General features: G+C 44.8%; 2 protein-coding genes across 2 annotated transcripts in view; one reads left to right on the top strand and one right to left on the bottom strand.

Annotated features, from left to right (window-relative positions):
• The window catches only part of LOC124251347 (carcinoembryonic antigen-related cell adhesion molecule 1-like), a 1,036,279-nt gene that overhangs the window by 163,730 nt on the left and 854,724 nt on the right, over window positions 1–17,825 (bottom strand). The window lies entirely within an intron of this gene.
• Window positions 1,672–16,690, top strand: LOC124250372 (carcinoembryonic antigen-related cell adhesion molecule 6-like). Its single transcript, XM_046682174.1, is given in 10 exon segments — window positions 1,672–1,839; window positions 2,717–3,076; window positions 6,286–6,564; window positions 6,921–6,995; window positions 6,998–7,178; window positions 8,263–8,366; window positions 13,218–13,338; window positions 14,054–14,106; window positions 14,811–14,842; window positions 15,897–16,690. Coding segments are annotated over 10 exon segments (1,419 nt in total). The 5' UTR covers window positions 1,672–1,775; the 3' UTR covers window positions 16,047–16,690.

Raw genomic sequence — 17,825 nt, 5'->3', positions numbered from 1 at the left:
ACCCAAACTTACCAGCCTTTCAGCCTACAGTCAGAGCCCACCTCTGTCCTAGGGCTCAGATCAGCTCACACCCTCTGGAGCCTGGTCAGCATCCCTGGAGCAGCCCATGACATTGGACACAGGTCTCCTTATGCCCTCCAGGGGGCGACCTTGGGACACAGAAACAACACACAGGAAATAAGCACATGAACATGGCTTGGGCTGAGGGAGCGGAGAAGGAGCCTGATTTCATCCCTCCCTTTAACAGACATTTCTGGGCCCCTCAGACATGTCTGCTCTGTCCGGCCCACTCCTACTAGGGTCCTCCGAGTACCCTGCCCTGTCAGGAGCCCCTGTGCAGGTCCCCACTCCCTGCCTGGCACCACCCATGGGGAAGGCAGGTAAGCACAGGAAAGTCCGCCAGGCAAAGGACAGAGGCCCCCAGGATGGTCAGGGAGCACATGGACAGAATCTGAGCAACAGCTCAGCCAACAGACTTGGAGAGGGGGTAGTCTCCCTGAAGCCTTTCCCAAGGACCAAGGATCCCACAGTCACCTGATCTCCCACCACCACCACCCTCTCACCCAGGACATGCAGGAAACCTCCCCCTTCAGACTCGAGAATCGCAGCTCCTGAGACACCAGGTACTGGTTGTCTGTCCTGGAATCAGAGGCCAGGCTGGTGACACCAGAGATAGAGAGAACGTCCTCTCTGTCTCTGGTGTCACCTCACCAGTCATCACTCAGCTTGCCCCTTTCTCACCCCTAGTCATCTCCGTGACCATCCCGTTGGGAGAAATCCAAACTTCCCAGAGCATCTGAGGACACTGGGAAGACCCTGGTGCCCAGTTCAGTTTCTCTGTCAAAAGAGATAATCCTGTGGGTTTGGAAACCTCTGGGTCTCTGTGGGGTGCTGACAGACACCAAATGCAGGGCACAGCGAGGCCAATGCTGGGGTCAGGCGGGTTGTTCTCTCAGGACACAGGGGTCCCCATCAGCCTTGCTATTGAAAGTGTGCTCCAAAAGCCAACGTGATCAGCATCACCTGAGAGCTTGTTAGACGCAGACTCTTGAATCCACCCCACACCTGCTGGGTCAGAATCTGCATTTTAACAGAATCTCCTGACTCTGAACAGGAGAATGGGAGAGACTGTCCCACCCCCACAAAATGGGGTCTCAGCCTTCCTGGGTAGCCACAAACCTGGGCAGCTGCTAAAGTAGCATTTCTTTTGTCACCTAGGCATTCACAGTCCTTACAAATTTCCACAGGTGATTCTGACACAGAGCAGGGGTGACATCCTTGCAACAAGAGTTCCTGATGTAGCCCAAGAACTCCTGCTCTGAAGGGCTAAGTCAAATGTGAGAGAAAGGGCTGCAGTGGACACTGACTATGCACCCTGAGCCAGAGTTGTGGGACTGCCTATGACACCAATACCCAGGTTTGTGTTTGTCCAAACAAGGGTGTGTGTGTGTGTGTGTGTGCTTGTGTGTGTGTGTGAGTGCATATATGGGAGGAATCACAGCTAAAAGAAGGAGAGGCCTCCACAGTTCCCAGGAGACTAAAATGTAGAAGGAGGAGACTAGGGAGGCTGGAATGAAAGGAGGAGAGGGAGGGACCCAGGCAGAGACAACACCCCCAGTGCATATGACCCACTAGGCACCCCTGCCCCTGGAGGAGGCTCAGCACAGAGGGAGGAACGACAGCAGAGCTGAAGCATCTGGACAGAAGTGTTTGTGGGAGTTTCTGGAGCCCAAGCTCTTCTCACAGAGGGAGGGACAGAGCAGGCAGCAGACACCATGGAGCACCCGTCATCCCCTGCCCACAGAGGGCACTTTCCCTGGCAGGGGCTTCTGCTGGCGGGTAAGAAGGGATGATTCCCTGGTGTATGTGGGAGGATGGGAGAACAAAGACTGGCTCGGGTCTCCTGGGGAGGACGAGGCTCTGAGAGGAGACAGAGGACATCTGTTTGGACCTGAGGGGAGAGAACATGGGAGCTGAGTAGGATGACTGGAGAGGGCTCAGCAACAGGAAAATCTTAGTGAACTGGAATCGGTGAGGGGCAGGAAAACCTCACTTGCTGTATTTTTTTCAAGTTACATTTTGAAAATAAGATAACTATATCAGAGTGACACTTCCTTAAAAAACATAACCAGGGGCACTAAACATTGTCTTCACTAATAAACCTCAGAAATTAACAAATGAACACCACAACACGGAGGGCCCTGGGAACACTCATTCATTCATCCACAGGTGTTTGCAGTCTGTTCCAGGCACTGAGAGAACAACAAGATCAGACAAGTCCCTGCCCTCAGGAACTCACATTCTGTGGGGATGAGGAGAGAGAAGCAAAGAGATCTAGAATGTTATGTCAGGGACTAACAAGTGTCACGCAGGGTACAGAGCAGGGAAAGGTCAGAAAGTGAAGACAGGGGGTCTTTCAGTAGGTGGTAGGGAAGGCATCTCCCAAGGATGCCCCTGAGAGTGAGCAGGGCACTAAGTGCAGGGAGGGAGGGAGCTAGGTAAGACACCTGGGGAAGACTAATGGGAACAGAGGAAATAAGTTCAGAGGGGCTGAAGTAACGGTGGTGATGCTGGTGACCTTGACCAGTGGGAGACACAAACAGGCACACACTCCAAGTCTAAGAGGTGAAGAGACCTGCTCAAGACCCACGGACACATCTTTCCATCCCAATACATAGGTCCAAATATTAATTGATCTCTCTCTCTTCCCTCCCAGTCTCACTATTAACCTTCTGGAACCCACCCACCACTGCCCAACTCACTATTGAATCGGTGCCGACAGATGCTCTTGAAGGAACGGATGTTCTTCTACTTGTCCACAATCTGCCTGAGAATCTTTTAGGCTATGTCTGGCTGAAAGGGGAAGGAATAGATCCCGATCAACAAATTGTAATATATGTGATAGAAACACAAGAAAATACCCCATGGCTTCTATATAGTGGTCGAGAGACAACATACCACAATGGATCTCTGCTGTTCCAGAACGTCACCCGGAATGACACAGGATACTACACCCTACAAGCCATAGACCAAGATTTTAACAATGCAGTGGGAACTGTACAGCTCCGCGTATACCGTGAGTGATTCCTCTCTGACCTCTGGGTGTTGGGTGGGGTGAATTCTACTTCACATACACAGTATTGGCAGGCCTGGACTGTGCCTACATCCCCCTCTGCATTATATCTCATGTTGGGGTTTGAGCATTTAGTGCAGGATATACACAGTGGACATGAACCTCAAAAGATCAGAATACCCTTCCCAGAACCCAGCCCTTACAGAAATTCCCTGCAGAGAGAAGGACCAGTCTGATGGGAGTAACTTAGCAGAGGGAGATCAGTCTCAGTCCAGTCCCATGGGCTCCTCCCTGTGAACATGACCCTGAGTAAGACCCTGCACAGCTCAGTCTGGGCCTAGCCTGATGGGCCCCCTGGGATTCTCACAGACAACTCAGCCCTGTGAGGCCTCTGCTCAGAACACTGTCCCAGGGCTCCTGACTCCAGTGACCCCGGGGAGCCTGTGCCAGCGTTAGATTTTGGCCTCCTGGGAAGGGATGACTGGGAGCAATGATTTCCTGGCTGCCCAAGTCACAAGACTCCTGAGCTGGTCACCAGCCAGGGCTCCGCCCTAAGAGCCACATCTGGGCAGGGGCAGAGACTGATCCTTCACCTGAGACTCAGCATGGAAAATACAGATGGATAAGGTCCCGAGGCCATTAACCAACTTCCCTCGAGATATAGGGCCCTCTAGAAGATGGTCACCACCCCCAGGAAGGAAGAGAGGATCAAAGATGCTCCTGGCAGCTCCTCATCCACCACGGATCAAGCCCAAGGAGCTCTCTCTCTTGAATGCCATTTATTTGGGGAGTTCATACATACTAAACTTTAGGTCAGGTATTTGGGGATGTTTTAAGGTTAGTTCACAGACAACATGGTAATCCAGAGACCATTTACCTGATTTTATTCAGGGGAAATTGAAGCACAGCGAGATACAGTCATTGAATCAGGGTCACACAGACCATCAGAGTCACAGCAAGATCTTTGCGCAGCCACAGCCTCGACCTCTCCACCACCCCAGGGGCCTTATTAGGCATCTATGGACCCTAAGATCAGCTGTTGGATCAGATCTTCTCTTCTTAGGGATCCACAGCTCAAGGTAGATTTTATGATCTGGAGAGTGACAGGAAATGGAGATTTAACCTGTTTTTACCCAAGGACTAAATTACCTGTATCAACAATCAAAATTGGTGCCAGGAATGTTCAGGCCTCCCCCTCAGGTGGCCAATCCAACCTCCCTGCACAGGACTTGAAATCCCATATTTGTTTCCTGATGTGTCGGTGTCCCTCCCACTGGAGCATAAAGGAAAGGACTTTGCTGTCTCACTCCCCACTCTACACCTGCAACCAACACAGGTCCCGACCACTTAATTGCTCTTTCATGAAGGAGGGAAGGAGTGAATGGTCAAGGAATGAATGAATGATCCATTGTCTCTTCGTAAACTGGAATCTGGAAGCAGAATACTAGGAGGTTATGACCACACTTGTTCCCTGTCTCTCCAGGGGCTGAGATCCATGTTCCAACCCTCTGACCACCAGCCCCTAAGGCCACTCTGAGAGGAGAGTTACATGACTGTGGGACTTCTCAACCATGGTAGGGTTTTCAAGGCCGTTCTAGTCCTGCCCCTGGGGAAGCCGTGGGCTTCAGGTGCCTGGGGTCTTTGAAGGCACTTGTAACCCCCATTGCTCACAGCCTTAGACATTTCCGGCTCTCTCTCTGCTCCTTCCATGTCCCTCATCTTCCTCTCCCTTCATTCCAGCTGGGACTGCTCCTGCTCTGCACAACTTCCTGCACTCTTTAGTCCTCCCCAGATTCTCCCGCTAATACCTGTGGTCAGGCGCACCCTCTGAGGCAATAGTAAAGAACACAGAAATCAGTGGGAAGGCAGCCCCTTGAAGCTCCATCACGAGCCAACTCCTCAGATCACCAGGAGAACAAGTTTCCACTGAGCCCCCATGCAGGGCTCTTTCCTTCCATGATGTCAAGTGGAACACACCACATAACAGGGTCGTGTGACCCCTCAATCTACTCTTTACATGACTCAACCAGGGAGTCAAAGGCAGAAGGACAGGTCTGCAGTACCCAAAAACTCATAAGCTCATTTCACCCCTTTGACTCCTGACTCACATCCTCATCCTGGTAAGGATCCTGTTCCTCCAGTGGTTCCTGAGAGCTTCCCAAGGTGGGGCTGGCCAGACCCTGCACCATGTGACTGGTTTACTCCCCATTTGACACACATAGGTCCTCATGATGACACCTTTACCATAGGGTGGGATGCTCTTAGACGGTGAGATCCACCAGCCACTGTCCTTTCACTTAGATGCTGCCCAATTTGGATGAATTTGATCATCATGTTTCCTGAGGTTGAAAGAAAGCCACATGCAAGCATTGGAGCGTCTTCCCATTTTGCCTGACTGTCCATATAAATGGATGATGGGGACCTCTTTCCTAAATTTACTAACATAACACATATCATTTCAACTAATTTGCTAACATTCCTTGCTTTATATAACATTGACTTGTCAGACCTGCCCCCAATCAATTCTGTCCTCATAACAAGACTTGCCAGGCTCTCTCTATCCAGGGAGTCACTGATTGATTTCAAATCCACTTTAGCATCTTCCTTTGATCAAAATGTGATCCTGGTTGGACTCCAGAACTTGTTCTATGATCTTTAGTGCTCTCTAGAGATATTCCTCCAGAAATTGGTCTTAGGGGCACTAATATTAATTTTCAATATAGAAACAGTTTTACTTCTAAGATTTCTGTCCCATAACTGCGTTTACAAGTGGTCTATGAGGGCTAGATTCCCCTCCACTCACTTTCTACCAGTCATATCTTCTGCATTTGAAAACATCCACTTGTATTTCAGGAAAGATCAACATGGTCCTCACTGCCCTCTGCTGTGGGAGAAAAGACTTTAAAGACCAAGGGCAGAGCAGATGGCTCTGCTGCCAAAGCCAGCCAGCTCCTGTCTGTCCCCATCATTCTTTTCTGGATCATTTCTAGTCTTAACTCTGCTCTACCCTTTATGGAGTCACTGTCTCACGCCAGTCACCATGGAACACCCAGGCAGGCCTGCCCTACTTCATGGCCCTGCAGCCTGAGCGCTGAGCTGACCTCCAGGTCGCAGGTTGGCTGAGAGGTGAGAGATGCCAACTCTGAATGAAGGAGGCTGTAGAGGAGTCAAAGGTGCCACACAGGGTAATATTCTCTCTGTTATCTGTGCAGCGGAGTTAACCAAACCCAACATCACAAGCAACAACTCCAACCCCGTGGAGCACAAGGACCCTGTAGTGTTAACATGTGAACCTGAGACTCAGAACACCACTTACCTGTGGTCTATCAACAATCAGAGCCTCCTGGATAGCACCTGGCTGAAGCTGTCTCCAGACAACAGGACTCTCACTTTACTCCATGTCACAATAAATGACACAGGACCCTATGAGTGTGAAACCTGGAACCCAGTGAGTGCCTGTCGCAGTGACCCATTCTACCTCAATGTTCTCTGTGAGTAACTTCTGTCCCTTCCTGACCCAGGCTGTCTGCCCAAATCCACACTGCCAGAGGCCAAGCTACACCTGTCCCTCTCAGGTTCAAGTAAACAGACTCTCACCCCTGGATACCAAGCTGGCCATGTATGAGGCAAATCTGGGAATGCCCAACCTTGAGCCAAGACTAGGAAGGGTGGGAGAAACAGGTTAATGTCTCAGACTCAGGATGAGTGAACACAGAGGGGTTATGGTTGGGAGTTTTTAAAACAAGGTGGTGACCTGGCTCAGAAGGATACTGTGGCACTTGTTCAGACCAGGAGCTTGCCCTTCCCTCTGATTACATCACATGTGGCTTTATTCTCTTTGCTACAGATGGTCCAGATGCCCAGATCATTTTGCCCTCAGACTCTTATTACCATCCAGGGGTAAACCTCAGCCTCTCTTGCCATACACCTCTAACCTGCCCACACAGTATTCTTAGCTTATCAGTGAGAGGCTCCAGCAATCCACACAGGAGCTCTTTATCCCCAACATCACTGCGAATGACAGTGGATCCTATACCTGCCTTGCCCATAACTCTGTCACTAGTCTCAATAAGACCACAGTCAAGACTATTACAGTCTCTGTTAAGTGACTCCCTGGCCCATCAGCACCAGGCTCTGGGGTGGAATTCTGTCTGGTGTCCAGAAAAGAGCCCCCAGGAAGTTATTTCTCACCGTGTATCCATGGACACAAGCAAATCCCAAATCTCTCCCTGAACCCTCCCACTACATCTCTGCAGACCCTTCTTTGCCATGCTCTGATTTCCCAGGGCAGATGTGTGTCTAGCCTGGAATGTGGGGAGAGGGTTCTCTCAGCCCCAGAAAGCCCCACATAGTGGAGGTGGCTTCACAGAGGGAGAAAAAAAAAGGCCCTCCTGCTCTTGGCTCGCCTTATGACTGGCTCTGCTCTGATGCCATCTGTGGTGGGACAGGGCCATGTAGAGGAGGTACATGGGGGGTCTCTCACCAAACTGGCCAAATTGTGCCACCCATTGATACCAGATCCTTTCTCAGGCCAGGATGCAGACAAATGGGAAAAGAGAGAGCCTCAGTGAAGACTCCTCTGAGCTGTGTCCTCGCTCTGAGGTCAACAGCTGTATGACACTATATGACACCAACACTTACATATACCAAAGGAGAACAGTGAATGATGGTGCACACTTGGAAAAATAGGTTGGTTCTTCCATGAAGTCCCTTTATGGGATGGAAGGAGCAGAGCCAAAAAGTTTATAGTTTACACAGAGAGCTAAGAGTACCACCTTTTTGTTAAAACTGTGACCACTTCTTTCTAGAGATTTCCTTCTCTCTGATATTTAATCCACAGGCCAGGAACTAAAAGTTCTATTCAGGCAGTGAAATCCTTTAGAATGGAACTTCTCCAGGTCCTAAGGTCATGAGGACTGGCTGGGCCATGCTCCTTATCTAATAAATTATTTAACAAAAAAATGCCTTCACTTCTCTATTTAAAGTTACCATACTAAAGAGCAAGCCTGATCACTCATAAAGTCACAGAAATATCTAGCAAAGGGTCACAAAAAACCCAACAGGAGAAAAATTCCACCTGCTGATGAGGAGGCTGGATACGTGGGCTGAGAAGAGGTTCCTGGTGCTGATACTTTGGAGATGTCCACGGGAAACAAGCTAGGGTCATCCTGGGGTGATCTGGGGGTCAGAGAGGAGGGGCAGCCCTCTCCCATTGGGAGGGAGGATGCAAGGGATTACCAGTGTGAGGTGTCCAACTTGATCAGTTCCAGAAAAAGGAACATCCTCAGACAATGTGAAATGTAAGTGACCACTTGCCCCATCCTGCATCTTCCTGGGAAGATGACTCCACCAATGTTGTGTGAAATGGATAGAAGTCACAGGGGGCAGAATATCAATCAAGAGACCATTGCAGTAAACAAAACAGCAAAGTAGTTAAGAGCTCAGTCTCTGAATCAAATATACTAAGTTTCTTATCATGGGTCTGGCATGTACTGTGTGACATTTCACCTGATTCTTTTTTTTTCTGTTACCATTTTTTCATGGTAAAATATTTTGTGGTAAAATGTTCACATGATTTACCATTTTAACCATCTTTAAGTGTACAGCTCAGTGGCATTAAATACATTCATATTGTTGTGAATGTATAGCATTACCACTATCCATGTAGAAATTTTCCATCTTATTGTAGTAAAACTCTGTACCCTTTAAACAATAACTCCCCACTTCCCCACCCCAATTCCTAGCAACCATCATTCTACTTTCTGTCTCCATGAATTTGACTATTCTTGGTACTTTGTGTAAGTGGAATCATACAGTATTTGTCCTTTCACGTCTGGCTTATGTCACTTAATGTCGTCAATGTCTCATCCATGTTGTAGCATATATCAGAATTTTATTCCTTTTTAAGGCTGAAAAATATTCCCTTGCATGTACATGTCACATTTTGTTCATCATTCATCCATCTGTGAACTTCTGGTTTGTTTCCACCCTTTGGTTTTTGTCAATAATGCTGCTGTGTCCATGAGTGTACAAATATCTGTTCAAATCTCTACTTTCAATTCGTTTGTATATATACCAGATGTGGAATTGCTGGATCACGTGGCAATTCTTTGTTCACTTTTTGGATGAACTGCCATACTATTTTCCACCCTGGCTATACCATATTGCATTCCCACTAGCAATGCAGAAGTTCCAATTTTTCCACATCCTTACCTACACTTGTTTTCTTTGGGGTTTTTTTAAATAATAGCCATCCTAATGCAGGTAAGGTGGAATCTCATTGTGGTTTTCATTTGCATTTTTCTAATGATAAGTGATATGGAGCCTCTTGTCATGCGCTTATTAGTCCTTTGTATACCTTCTTTGGAGAAATGTCTATTCAGTTCCTCTGCTCATTTTTAAACTGGGTTTTTTTTAGTTGTTTTGTTGAGTTGTAATAGTTTATTATATATTTCTCATATTATTTCCTTGTCGCATATATGGTTTGCAAATTATTTCTCCTATTCTGTAGGTTGTCTTTTCACTTTTTTGAAAATGTTATTTGCTGCACAAAAGTTTTTAATTTTGGTGAAGTCCAATTTATCTATTTTTTCTTTGTTGCCTGTGCTTTTAGTTTCTTATCCAAGAAACCATTGCCAAATCAAATGTCATGAAGCTTTCACTCTATGTTTGGTTCTAAGATTTTTATAGTTTTAGCTCTCACATTTAGGTCTTTGATCCATTGTGAGTTAATTTTTTGTATATGGTGTTAGATAAGAGTTCAACCTCATTCTTTTATATGGATATACAGTTTTCCCAATACCATTTGTTTTAAACACTGTCCTTTCCCCATTGAATGGTCTTCATACCCTTGTCAAAAATCATCTGACCATATTTGGAAGGATTTATTTCTAGGTTTTCTATTTCATCAGTCTATATGTCTGTCTTTATGCTAGTACCACACTGTTCTGATTTCTGTAGCTTTGCAGTAATTTCTGGAATCAGGAAGTGTGACTCATCCAACTTCTTTTTCCAGACTGTTTTGGCTATTCAGAGTCTCTTGAAATTCCACATGAATTTTAGGATGGCTTTTTCTATTTCTGCTAAAAAAAAAAGTCATTGAGATTTTAATAGCAATTGCACTGAATGTCATCACTTTGGGTAGTAGTGTCATCTTAACAACATTAAATATTCCAGTCAACAAGCATGGAATGTGTTTCTATTTATTTTTGCCTTCTTTTACTGCTCTCAGCAGTGTTTTTGTAGTTTTTCAGTCTAAGTCTTTCACCTCCCTGGTTAATTTAATTCCTAATTGTTTATTCCTTTTGATGCTATTAGAAATAAAATTTTCTTAATTTCCATTTCAAATTGTTCATTGTTTGTGTATAGAAACACAACTGATTTTTACACATTGATTCAGTATCCTGCACTTTGCTGAGTTTCCTTATTAGCTCTAATAGTTTTTTGCGGGATCTTTAGGGTTTTCTATGTATCAGGTCATATAATCTGCAAACAGAGATAATTTTACTTCTCCTTTCCAATTTGGATGACTTTTATTTCTTTTTCTTGACTAATTTTTGGCTAGGACTTCCAATACTATTTTGAGTAGACGTGGCAAAAGCAGGCATTTGTGACTTGTTCCTGATCTTAGAGCAAAAACTGAAAGTCTTTCACCATCGACTATGATGGTAGCTGTGGTTTTTAATACATGCCTTGTATTATGCTGACTTAGTTTCCTTCTATTCCTAGTTGGAGTGTTTTTATCACGAAAGAATGTTGAATTTTGTCAAATGCTTTTACTGATTCAATCTCCTTACTAACTATAAGTCTATTCATATTTTCTATTCCCTTATGAGTCTATCTTTGTAGGTTTTATGTTCCATAGAATTTGTCCATTTATCTAGGTTATCCAACTTGCTGGCATACAATTATTCATAGTACTCTTTAAATTCTTATTTTTCTGTAGAGTTGGTAATAATGTCTCCACTTTCATTCCTGATTTCAGTAATTTGAATCTTCTCTATTATTTTCTTAGTCAATCTGGTTATGGGTTTTTCAACCATTCATTTTTTGAAAAATCAACTTTTGGTTTTATTGATTTTCTCTATTGTTTTTCCATTCTCCATTTCATTTATGCTCCACTCTAACCTTTATTATTTCCTTCCTTCAGTAAGCTTTTGGATTAGTTTGTTCTTCTTTTCTAGTTCCTTAAGTTGTAAAGTTAGGTTGTTAATTTGAAATCTTTCTTATTTTTTAGTGTAAGCATTTAAAATTATAAATTTCTTGCACAAGAGTCTTAACTTCTCTGAGACTCAGCACTCAACTAAAAATTGCAATAAGAGTACAGTCAGCCCTCTATATCCGCAGTTCTGCATCCACACCTTCAACCAACTGAGGATGGAAAGGCCTACTATGGCTGCATCTACACTGAACGTGTGCAGACTTTTATTTCTTGTCATTATCCCCTAAACAATATGGTATAATAACTATTTACATAGCATTTACATTTTATGAGGTATTATAAATAATCTAGAGATGATTTAAAGTATACGGTTCATGTATGTAGGTAATATGCAAATACTATGTCATTTTATAAAAGGGATTTGAGCATCCACAGATTTTGGTATTCATGATGGGTGAGTGGAGGGTGGAGTCCTGGAATCAGTCCCCCATGGATACCGAGGGATGACTGTACTTGTTTCATGGTATTGTTTTAAAGATTTAATGTAATATTCAATTAAACTTTTAGCAAAATGCCACACAAGAGGAAATGTTCCCTAAGTGTTAGCTGCTATTATTACTACTATTATCATTAGCCTCTATGAAATCAGGAAGTCCTAGAGTCAAGGACTACCTGATTCTAGATCCACCTTTTGCTAGAAATATGACTTTCGGTAACTTTCTTCACCACTGTAACCCTGAGTTTTTTCATCTGTAAAGTGGAAATAATGTCTATCTGACAGCTTCATTACATGAGTCAAATGAGATATACGTAAATTATATAGCATAGAGCTTGGCACAGTACCTCATAATAATTACTAACATAAGCATTAATCATCAGTCTTGAGTTGACTGGTGAGGGCAACAGAAATAAAAAGAAGAAACAGATGCAAAAGGAAATGTATCGGTGGTTACCAGGGAAAAGGGGGGGTGGGGGGAGGGCACAGAGGGGGAAGTGGTGTACCCACAACATGAGTAACAAAAATGTACAACTGAAATCTCACAAGGTTGTAATCTATCATAACATTAATAAAAAAAAAAAAGGAAATGTATATTGGGAGAGAAGAAAGGTATAAGACAAAAAATCACTGGGACATGGTTACTGACTGAATATAGGAGAGAAAAAAAAAGGGAATTTAGTGCAAAGTTTCATGTCTGGTTTGTTAGTTTTCATCCCGAATCACAGCCAAGATGGCATGAGACATACAAGCTATTTATTGGGTAAAATGCCTGTGAAGAAGAATAGAGCAGGAGTGGGAAGAGCCCAGGAGATTCCTCAGACCACAATGCAGACCACAATGCATGATCTCTGTGAAGGAGAAAGAGAAGGAAGGAAGCTTTAGCTTGCAGTGCATCTCCAAGAGAGTGTCTACATGGCTGATGGGTAGTCCTTAAGCTAAAGTCACCCATCAGAGGAAAAATCATTTCTCACAAAATTGGGATTGCTTTCATATCACTGTTGGGAAACTGTGGGAAGCATAGTCTCTGTGTGGTGAATGGTGATGGTGAATGGAGGCGGTGAATTCAGAGTGCACTAGCCCAGGCCATCTGTCAGTTAAGTCCCCATCACAAGAGACCTGAGAGGCACATACTCATGACTGCCACACCTGGTACACAGAGAAAGATGCAACCATGAAAAGGTGGGAAGTTATAACATACAAAAAGAGCCATCAGCCTTTCTCACATTTCCAGAGCCTTCAAAAATATCTGAGTTCAGAAAGATCAGGATGGAAGTGAGGCAAGTCTGACCACCAACTTAGAAATACAGTGAAAGAAAAACTGCAAGGACATAGTCAGCTAATCACCTCAAAGCAACCGTCCCACAGAAGACTGATTCCTTGAAGGTACAAGTAGAGACTAATCCATTTTGAGAGTTGTTTCCCAGGGCACCCTCACTGTAAAAAATATCAGCTTCAGCCATTCTTCTCTTTTCTTTCCATGACAGATGACCAAACATCTGCTGGCCTCTCAGCTGGGGCTGTTGGCGGCATCGTGGTTGGAGTCTTGGCTGGGGTAGCTCTGATAGCAGCACTGGTGTACAGTCGGTGTAGCAGAAAGGCTGAAGAGTATGACGTCCATTGTTAGTGTTTCACTTTCTTCAAGGTGAACTGCCATGTTTAGGAGAGGGAAGGAGACTTCAACTCTGTCTCTGGGCCTGCATCTCCTCCTCCCTCCTAAACTTCTGCCTCTCTGCACTAGTTCCTGCAGGTCTCTTCCTCCCTGGTCTTCATGCTTCCTCTACCCCACTGTCTGTTGGCCATGGTTATTCCTAACCCTATCTAGTTTAGAGGGGGCAGATCAAACTATGTTCCTCTGCCCCCAGTCAGGGAAACCAAGGTCCAAGAAGGAAAACAAATGGGGAAATGAAAGGAGGGGCAGGAGAAACGGAGTCATGTGCTCTCTCAACCATAGCAGCAGGATGGATGGATAAGACAGGAAGAGAACCTAAGAAAAAGCAGAAACAACCAAAGGCATCTTGGGCAATAAATGAAGTGAGAAAAAAACAGCATCTGCCTATGAAAGGGGAAATGTGTCAGGGTAGAAGTAGGTTAGAGGAAGCTGAAAGAATGGACTCAAATGTGCACATCCAGCAAACAGGAAAGGAGTAAACACCAGAAGGAATCAAGGGTAGACTGAGGAAGGAGGCCCTGAGGGGAAAGGCAGTACCTGCCATGGAATAAATGAACACAAGGAATTATCTGCTGACAGCGTCCTTCCTCATTCAAGGAGTAAAGCCCCTATGCTCAGGAATAGCAGTCACAGTGTCTGATATTGATTTAGGGCAAGTGACCAGCACAATCTCACAGAGCACAAGCCCTCAGCCTCCAACCTCAGTAAGTAAAGCCACTCACCCAGTGACAGCTGGTGTGTTCTACCATGTGCCCTAAACTAGCAGGGAATCCTGGATCCCTACACCCCTCACTACCTTCTGAATTTTGAGGGGATCTTCACTTCACAACCTTAAGCTGGCATAGGTCCTCACCCCCTTCCTAGCCACAAAAGATTCCCCTGAGACACAGCCCCAGCAGAGATGCTCACTCTGCCTAGGACAGGCAGGCCTAAGATGGACATGCTTCCAGGAGCCATTTCCTCTTCCTTCCTCCTTCTGCCTCCTGCCTCTTTCTGCCTAATGCCTCTGGATGCAGGCATTGTCCTTTGGTGAGACTTTCCCTGTCTTGGGGTGCTCTGGGTGCTGTGGCCCGCAATGTCCCTCCTTTCAACTAAAGCCTGTTGATGAAAAACACATCAAGGAAAAGATCAAGGCCTTGTGGCCTGGAAAAAAAATTCAGAAGTGCATTGAGGCCTCCTCTGGCTCTACTCCTCCCCCTCCTCTGGTATTAATGCCCTGGATCTATATCACACTCTCTGAGGGGAGCTAATTCCTTAAGTGATCATAGGCCACCTCCCCACTCCACCTTCCCACCACCTGCCACCTCCTTCAGGGAGAAATCACAACATCTTAGGAACACCATCATTCTAAGGCCATAAGCCAGCTTTGCATTTCCATGGGTTAGTAACTCTTCTTTTGCTTCCCCAGGTCAGGGCCACTCTGACAATTCTCCTAACAAGGTTAGCACAGCCAATTTCACTTCTGTGCAGTTTCTCATGGAAATATCTCTGTATAGAATGGGTTATTCTTGAAGACACCAATGTGAGACCAGGTTTGGGTCAAATTTCCTTAATGTAGCAGCAAACAAAGGAATGTTGGTAATGACTCCCATGAGTCTACCTCATTACACACACGTGGACTTTAGAATTATCCCCACCCTGTGTTTGAATCCTGGCTGAGACTCTTAGTAGCTCTGTGACCTTAGACAAGTAGTTTAACCTTTCTGATCCTTGGCTTTGTCATCTCAGAATGGGCATTGCTGCCTACTTCAAAGAGGAGGTGAAGGAATTCGATGACATACAAATGTACAGCACCCAGCACAGTGCCCAACACAAGGAAGGCCTCAGTCATTCTCCCTCCTCTATCTTCAGTCTGACTCTGTTCTTACTGTTGGAGGATAATTTCCATGCTAATGGATCTGATGTCTTAGTTCCTTTACCTTAATTTTACCAAATTTTTCTCATCTTTACTTTTCAATAATGTACACATACTAAAAAGTGCTTAAATCATAAGTATATTTTAACAATATATGAATTTTGACAAGTTGAACATACTCATGTAAGCAGCACCAAAATCAAGAAACAAAACATGTCATCCTCCCCCCAAAAATTCCTCCAATTACTTCCCTCCAAAGAGTAACCACTATCCTGCCTTCCAGTGCGCTAGATTAGTTTTGCCTATGTTCCTACATAAATGAAAGACACAGCATATCCTTATATTTGTCCGCTTCTTTCATTTAAACTTGTTTTGTGAGATTCATCCATATTGTTGTATGTATGTGTAGTGTGTTCATTCTCATAGCTGTAATCATTGTATTCCATTGTATGAATACCATAATCTTTCCCTCCAATGATCATTCACAGGATGTTAGCAAGCAGAAATAGTGGGTGATAAAAGCCATCCCCTAGCTAAAAGTCTCAAAGTGGTGATAGCATGTGGTACTGAATCACGCTACACCAGATGAAGGCCTGACCTATGAGACTCATTTAATTGACCGCTGCTCATGCCTTTCAGATGGATGTAGTTGCATATTCTTCCCTGAAATTCAACTCCCAGGAATCAAAGAAACAAACTTCAGCCTCCCCATCCCCATTAGCCATAGAAACAGTTTATTCAGAAGTTAAACAGAAGTACTGCAACCTGCCCTGTTCGCTGCACTGCTGACTTACTCCAAGCTTCTCATCCCCATCACTGGAAGGATCCCTTTACCCTCAAGGAAAAGAAGACGAAGCCTCTTCCCTGCCTCAACTTCCAAATGAGTCACCTCCAGGCTGCCCAGTCACAGCCCCTCCCTTCAGTGACAATACATGAAAAGGTACAGCCAGGAGTCTGTAGGAAACCCAACCTTCCCAGTCTTTGAAATTTGGCACAGCAGACCTTGGGAAAGAGTTGCCAGAACCTTCCTCCCCTCCCCATCTCTGGACCTAGACTTGTTTTAAACCTGCCCATTCAGAGCACACTCACCTTCCCACCCCAGTCCTGTCTTATCCGAGTCTAACAATAATTTACCACAAACTTGAGAGATATGTCCTCATCCCCTGAAATGCATGTGCCTGAAAAGAACACAGAAAAAGTAAAAGTAAAAGTGTCTCCTGTCTCTCCAAAGTCCAGGGTAAACTCACCAGACACAGGAAAGCAAATATATAACCAATTCCAAACTGGAAATTTTTACACTTTTGTCCACTGTCAGGGTTGTCTACACGTAGCACCAGGGCCTAAGTACCTTGCTGCTTAGCTGGAATACCACATAACCCTTTGGCAAGCCTGTCTTCACAAACCAAATAGAAGCAACTAGGAAAATTATTTGCCAAGATACATAGGTGAGTCCTAGTGGAAAATGCAAAAAAAAAAAAAAAAATGCACACATGTTTTAATCACTTTATGGGCTTTATTCAAGCAAATGCCCCCAGAAGGAGGGGTTACAACTTTAGGGAGGAGTCAGCTGTTAACAGAGACAACCTGCTGGGAATTTGGGAAAGGAATCAGAGAGCTACCCTTCAGAGACTGTTAAATGACTGTTAAAGAATGCACAATTTGGGGTGGTGGGTTTTTCCCTTTTCTCTGAGACATTCTGCCATTTAATTTTTCTACTTGTTTATTTATGTGAGAAGGGTTATTTTCACTTAGCTTAGCTGTGTGAGCCAATCTGACTGCCTTAGAAGAAAGAAACCACCAAAACCCCTCAAGTCCCCTTGGCCAGGAGCTCCTCAAGGCTTTTATGTCAGGGGCTCCAAATAGCAAAGAAGCAGCCATTTTCTTCATTCATGGCTAGAAATGGCTCTAACTCAGTTTCCAGGCATCTCAGGCCAATCACCAGCCACCATTCTATCCCATGTATCTGGCTGTGCATGTTCTGTCTGTCTGTCCCACTCATTTTCTCAGGAAAACTTGGCCCCTGCTAAGGTACATTTGGTTCTTGAGAAGTGGGAGCACCTTCAAGGGAACACTATCACTCATGCCATTGGCATTGTTTACAACCTAGAAAGCTGGACTGGTGCTGATGGTCCTTAAGACACAGGGGAATATTATAACAGAGTCCTCGGCTTCTTGAAGAGCATCTGAAATTTGTTTTCCCTCATGGGATCTATGAGTCCCAATGTGTCTCAGGATAAAAGGAAGGGCAAGAGAAGGAGGGGCAAGTGCACTTCCCACCTAGCGTTCTACTACACAGATGGAATCTCTTTAGGGCTGTTGAGGGAAAGGTTTTATTTGATACTGATTACTTGATCTCATGCTGTGCCTAAGAGGCCCCCTCAAAGAGGGTTAGTTGGGAGTTCTCTGTACTCAGGTACCTCTTTGAGAGTTTTCTAACCCTGACACACACTGTATAGACTTCTCCTTATCCATGCTACTCTGTGTTATTTAATTTTGCTTACCTAAGGCCACTTTGGAATTATTTGTAAATGTGCTCTATATTTATAATAAAAATTATTTATCAGACAT

Source organism: Equus quagga, chromosome 13 (genome assembly GCF_021613505.1).
Source record: "Equus quagga isolate Etosha38 chromosome 13, UCLA_HA_Equagga_1.0, whole genome shotgun sequence".
NCBI lineage: Eukaryota > Metazoa > Chordata > Mammalia > Perissodactyla > Equidae > Equus > Equus quagga.
Note: the sequence above shows the minus strand (reverse complement) of the source record. Positions and strands in the feature narration are given on the sequence as shown.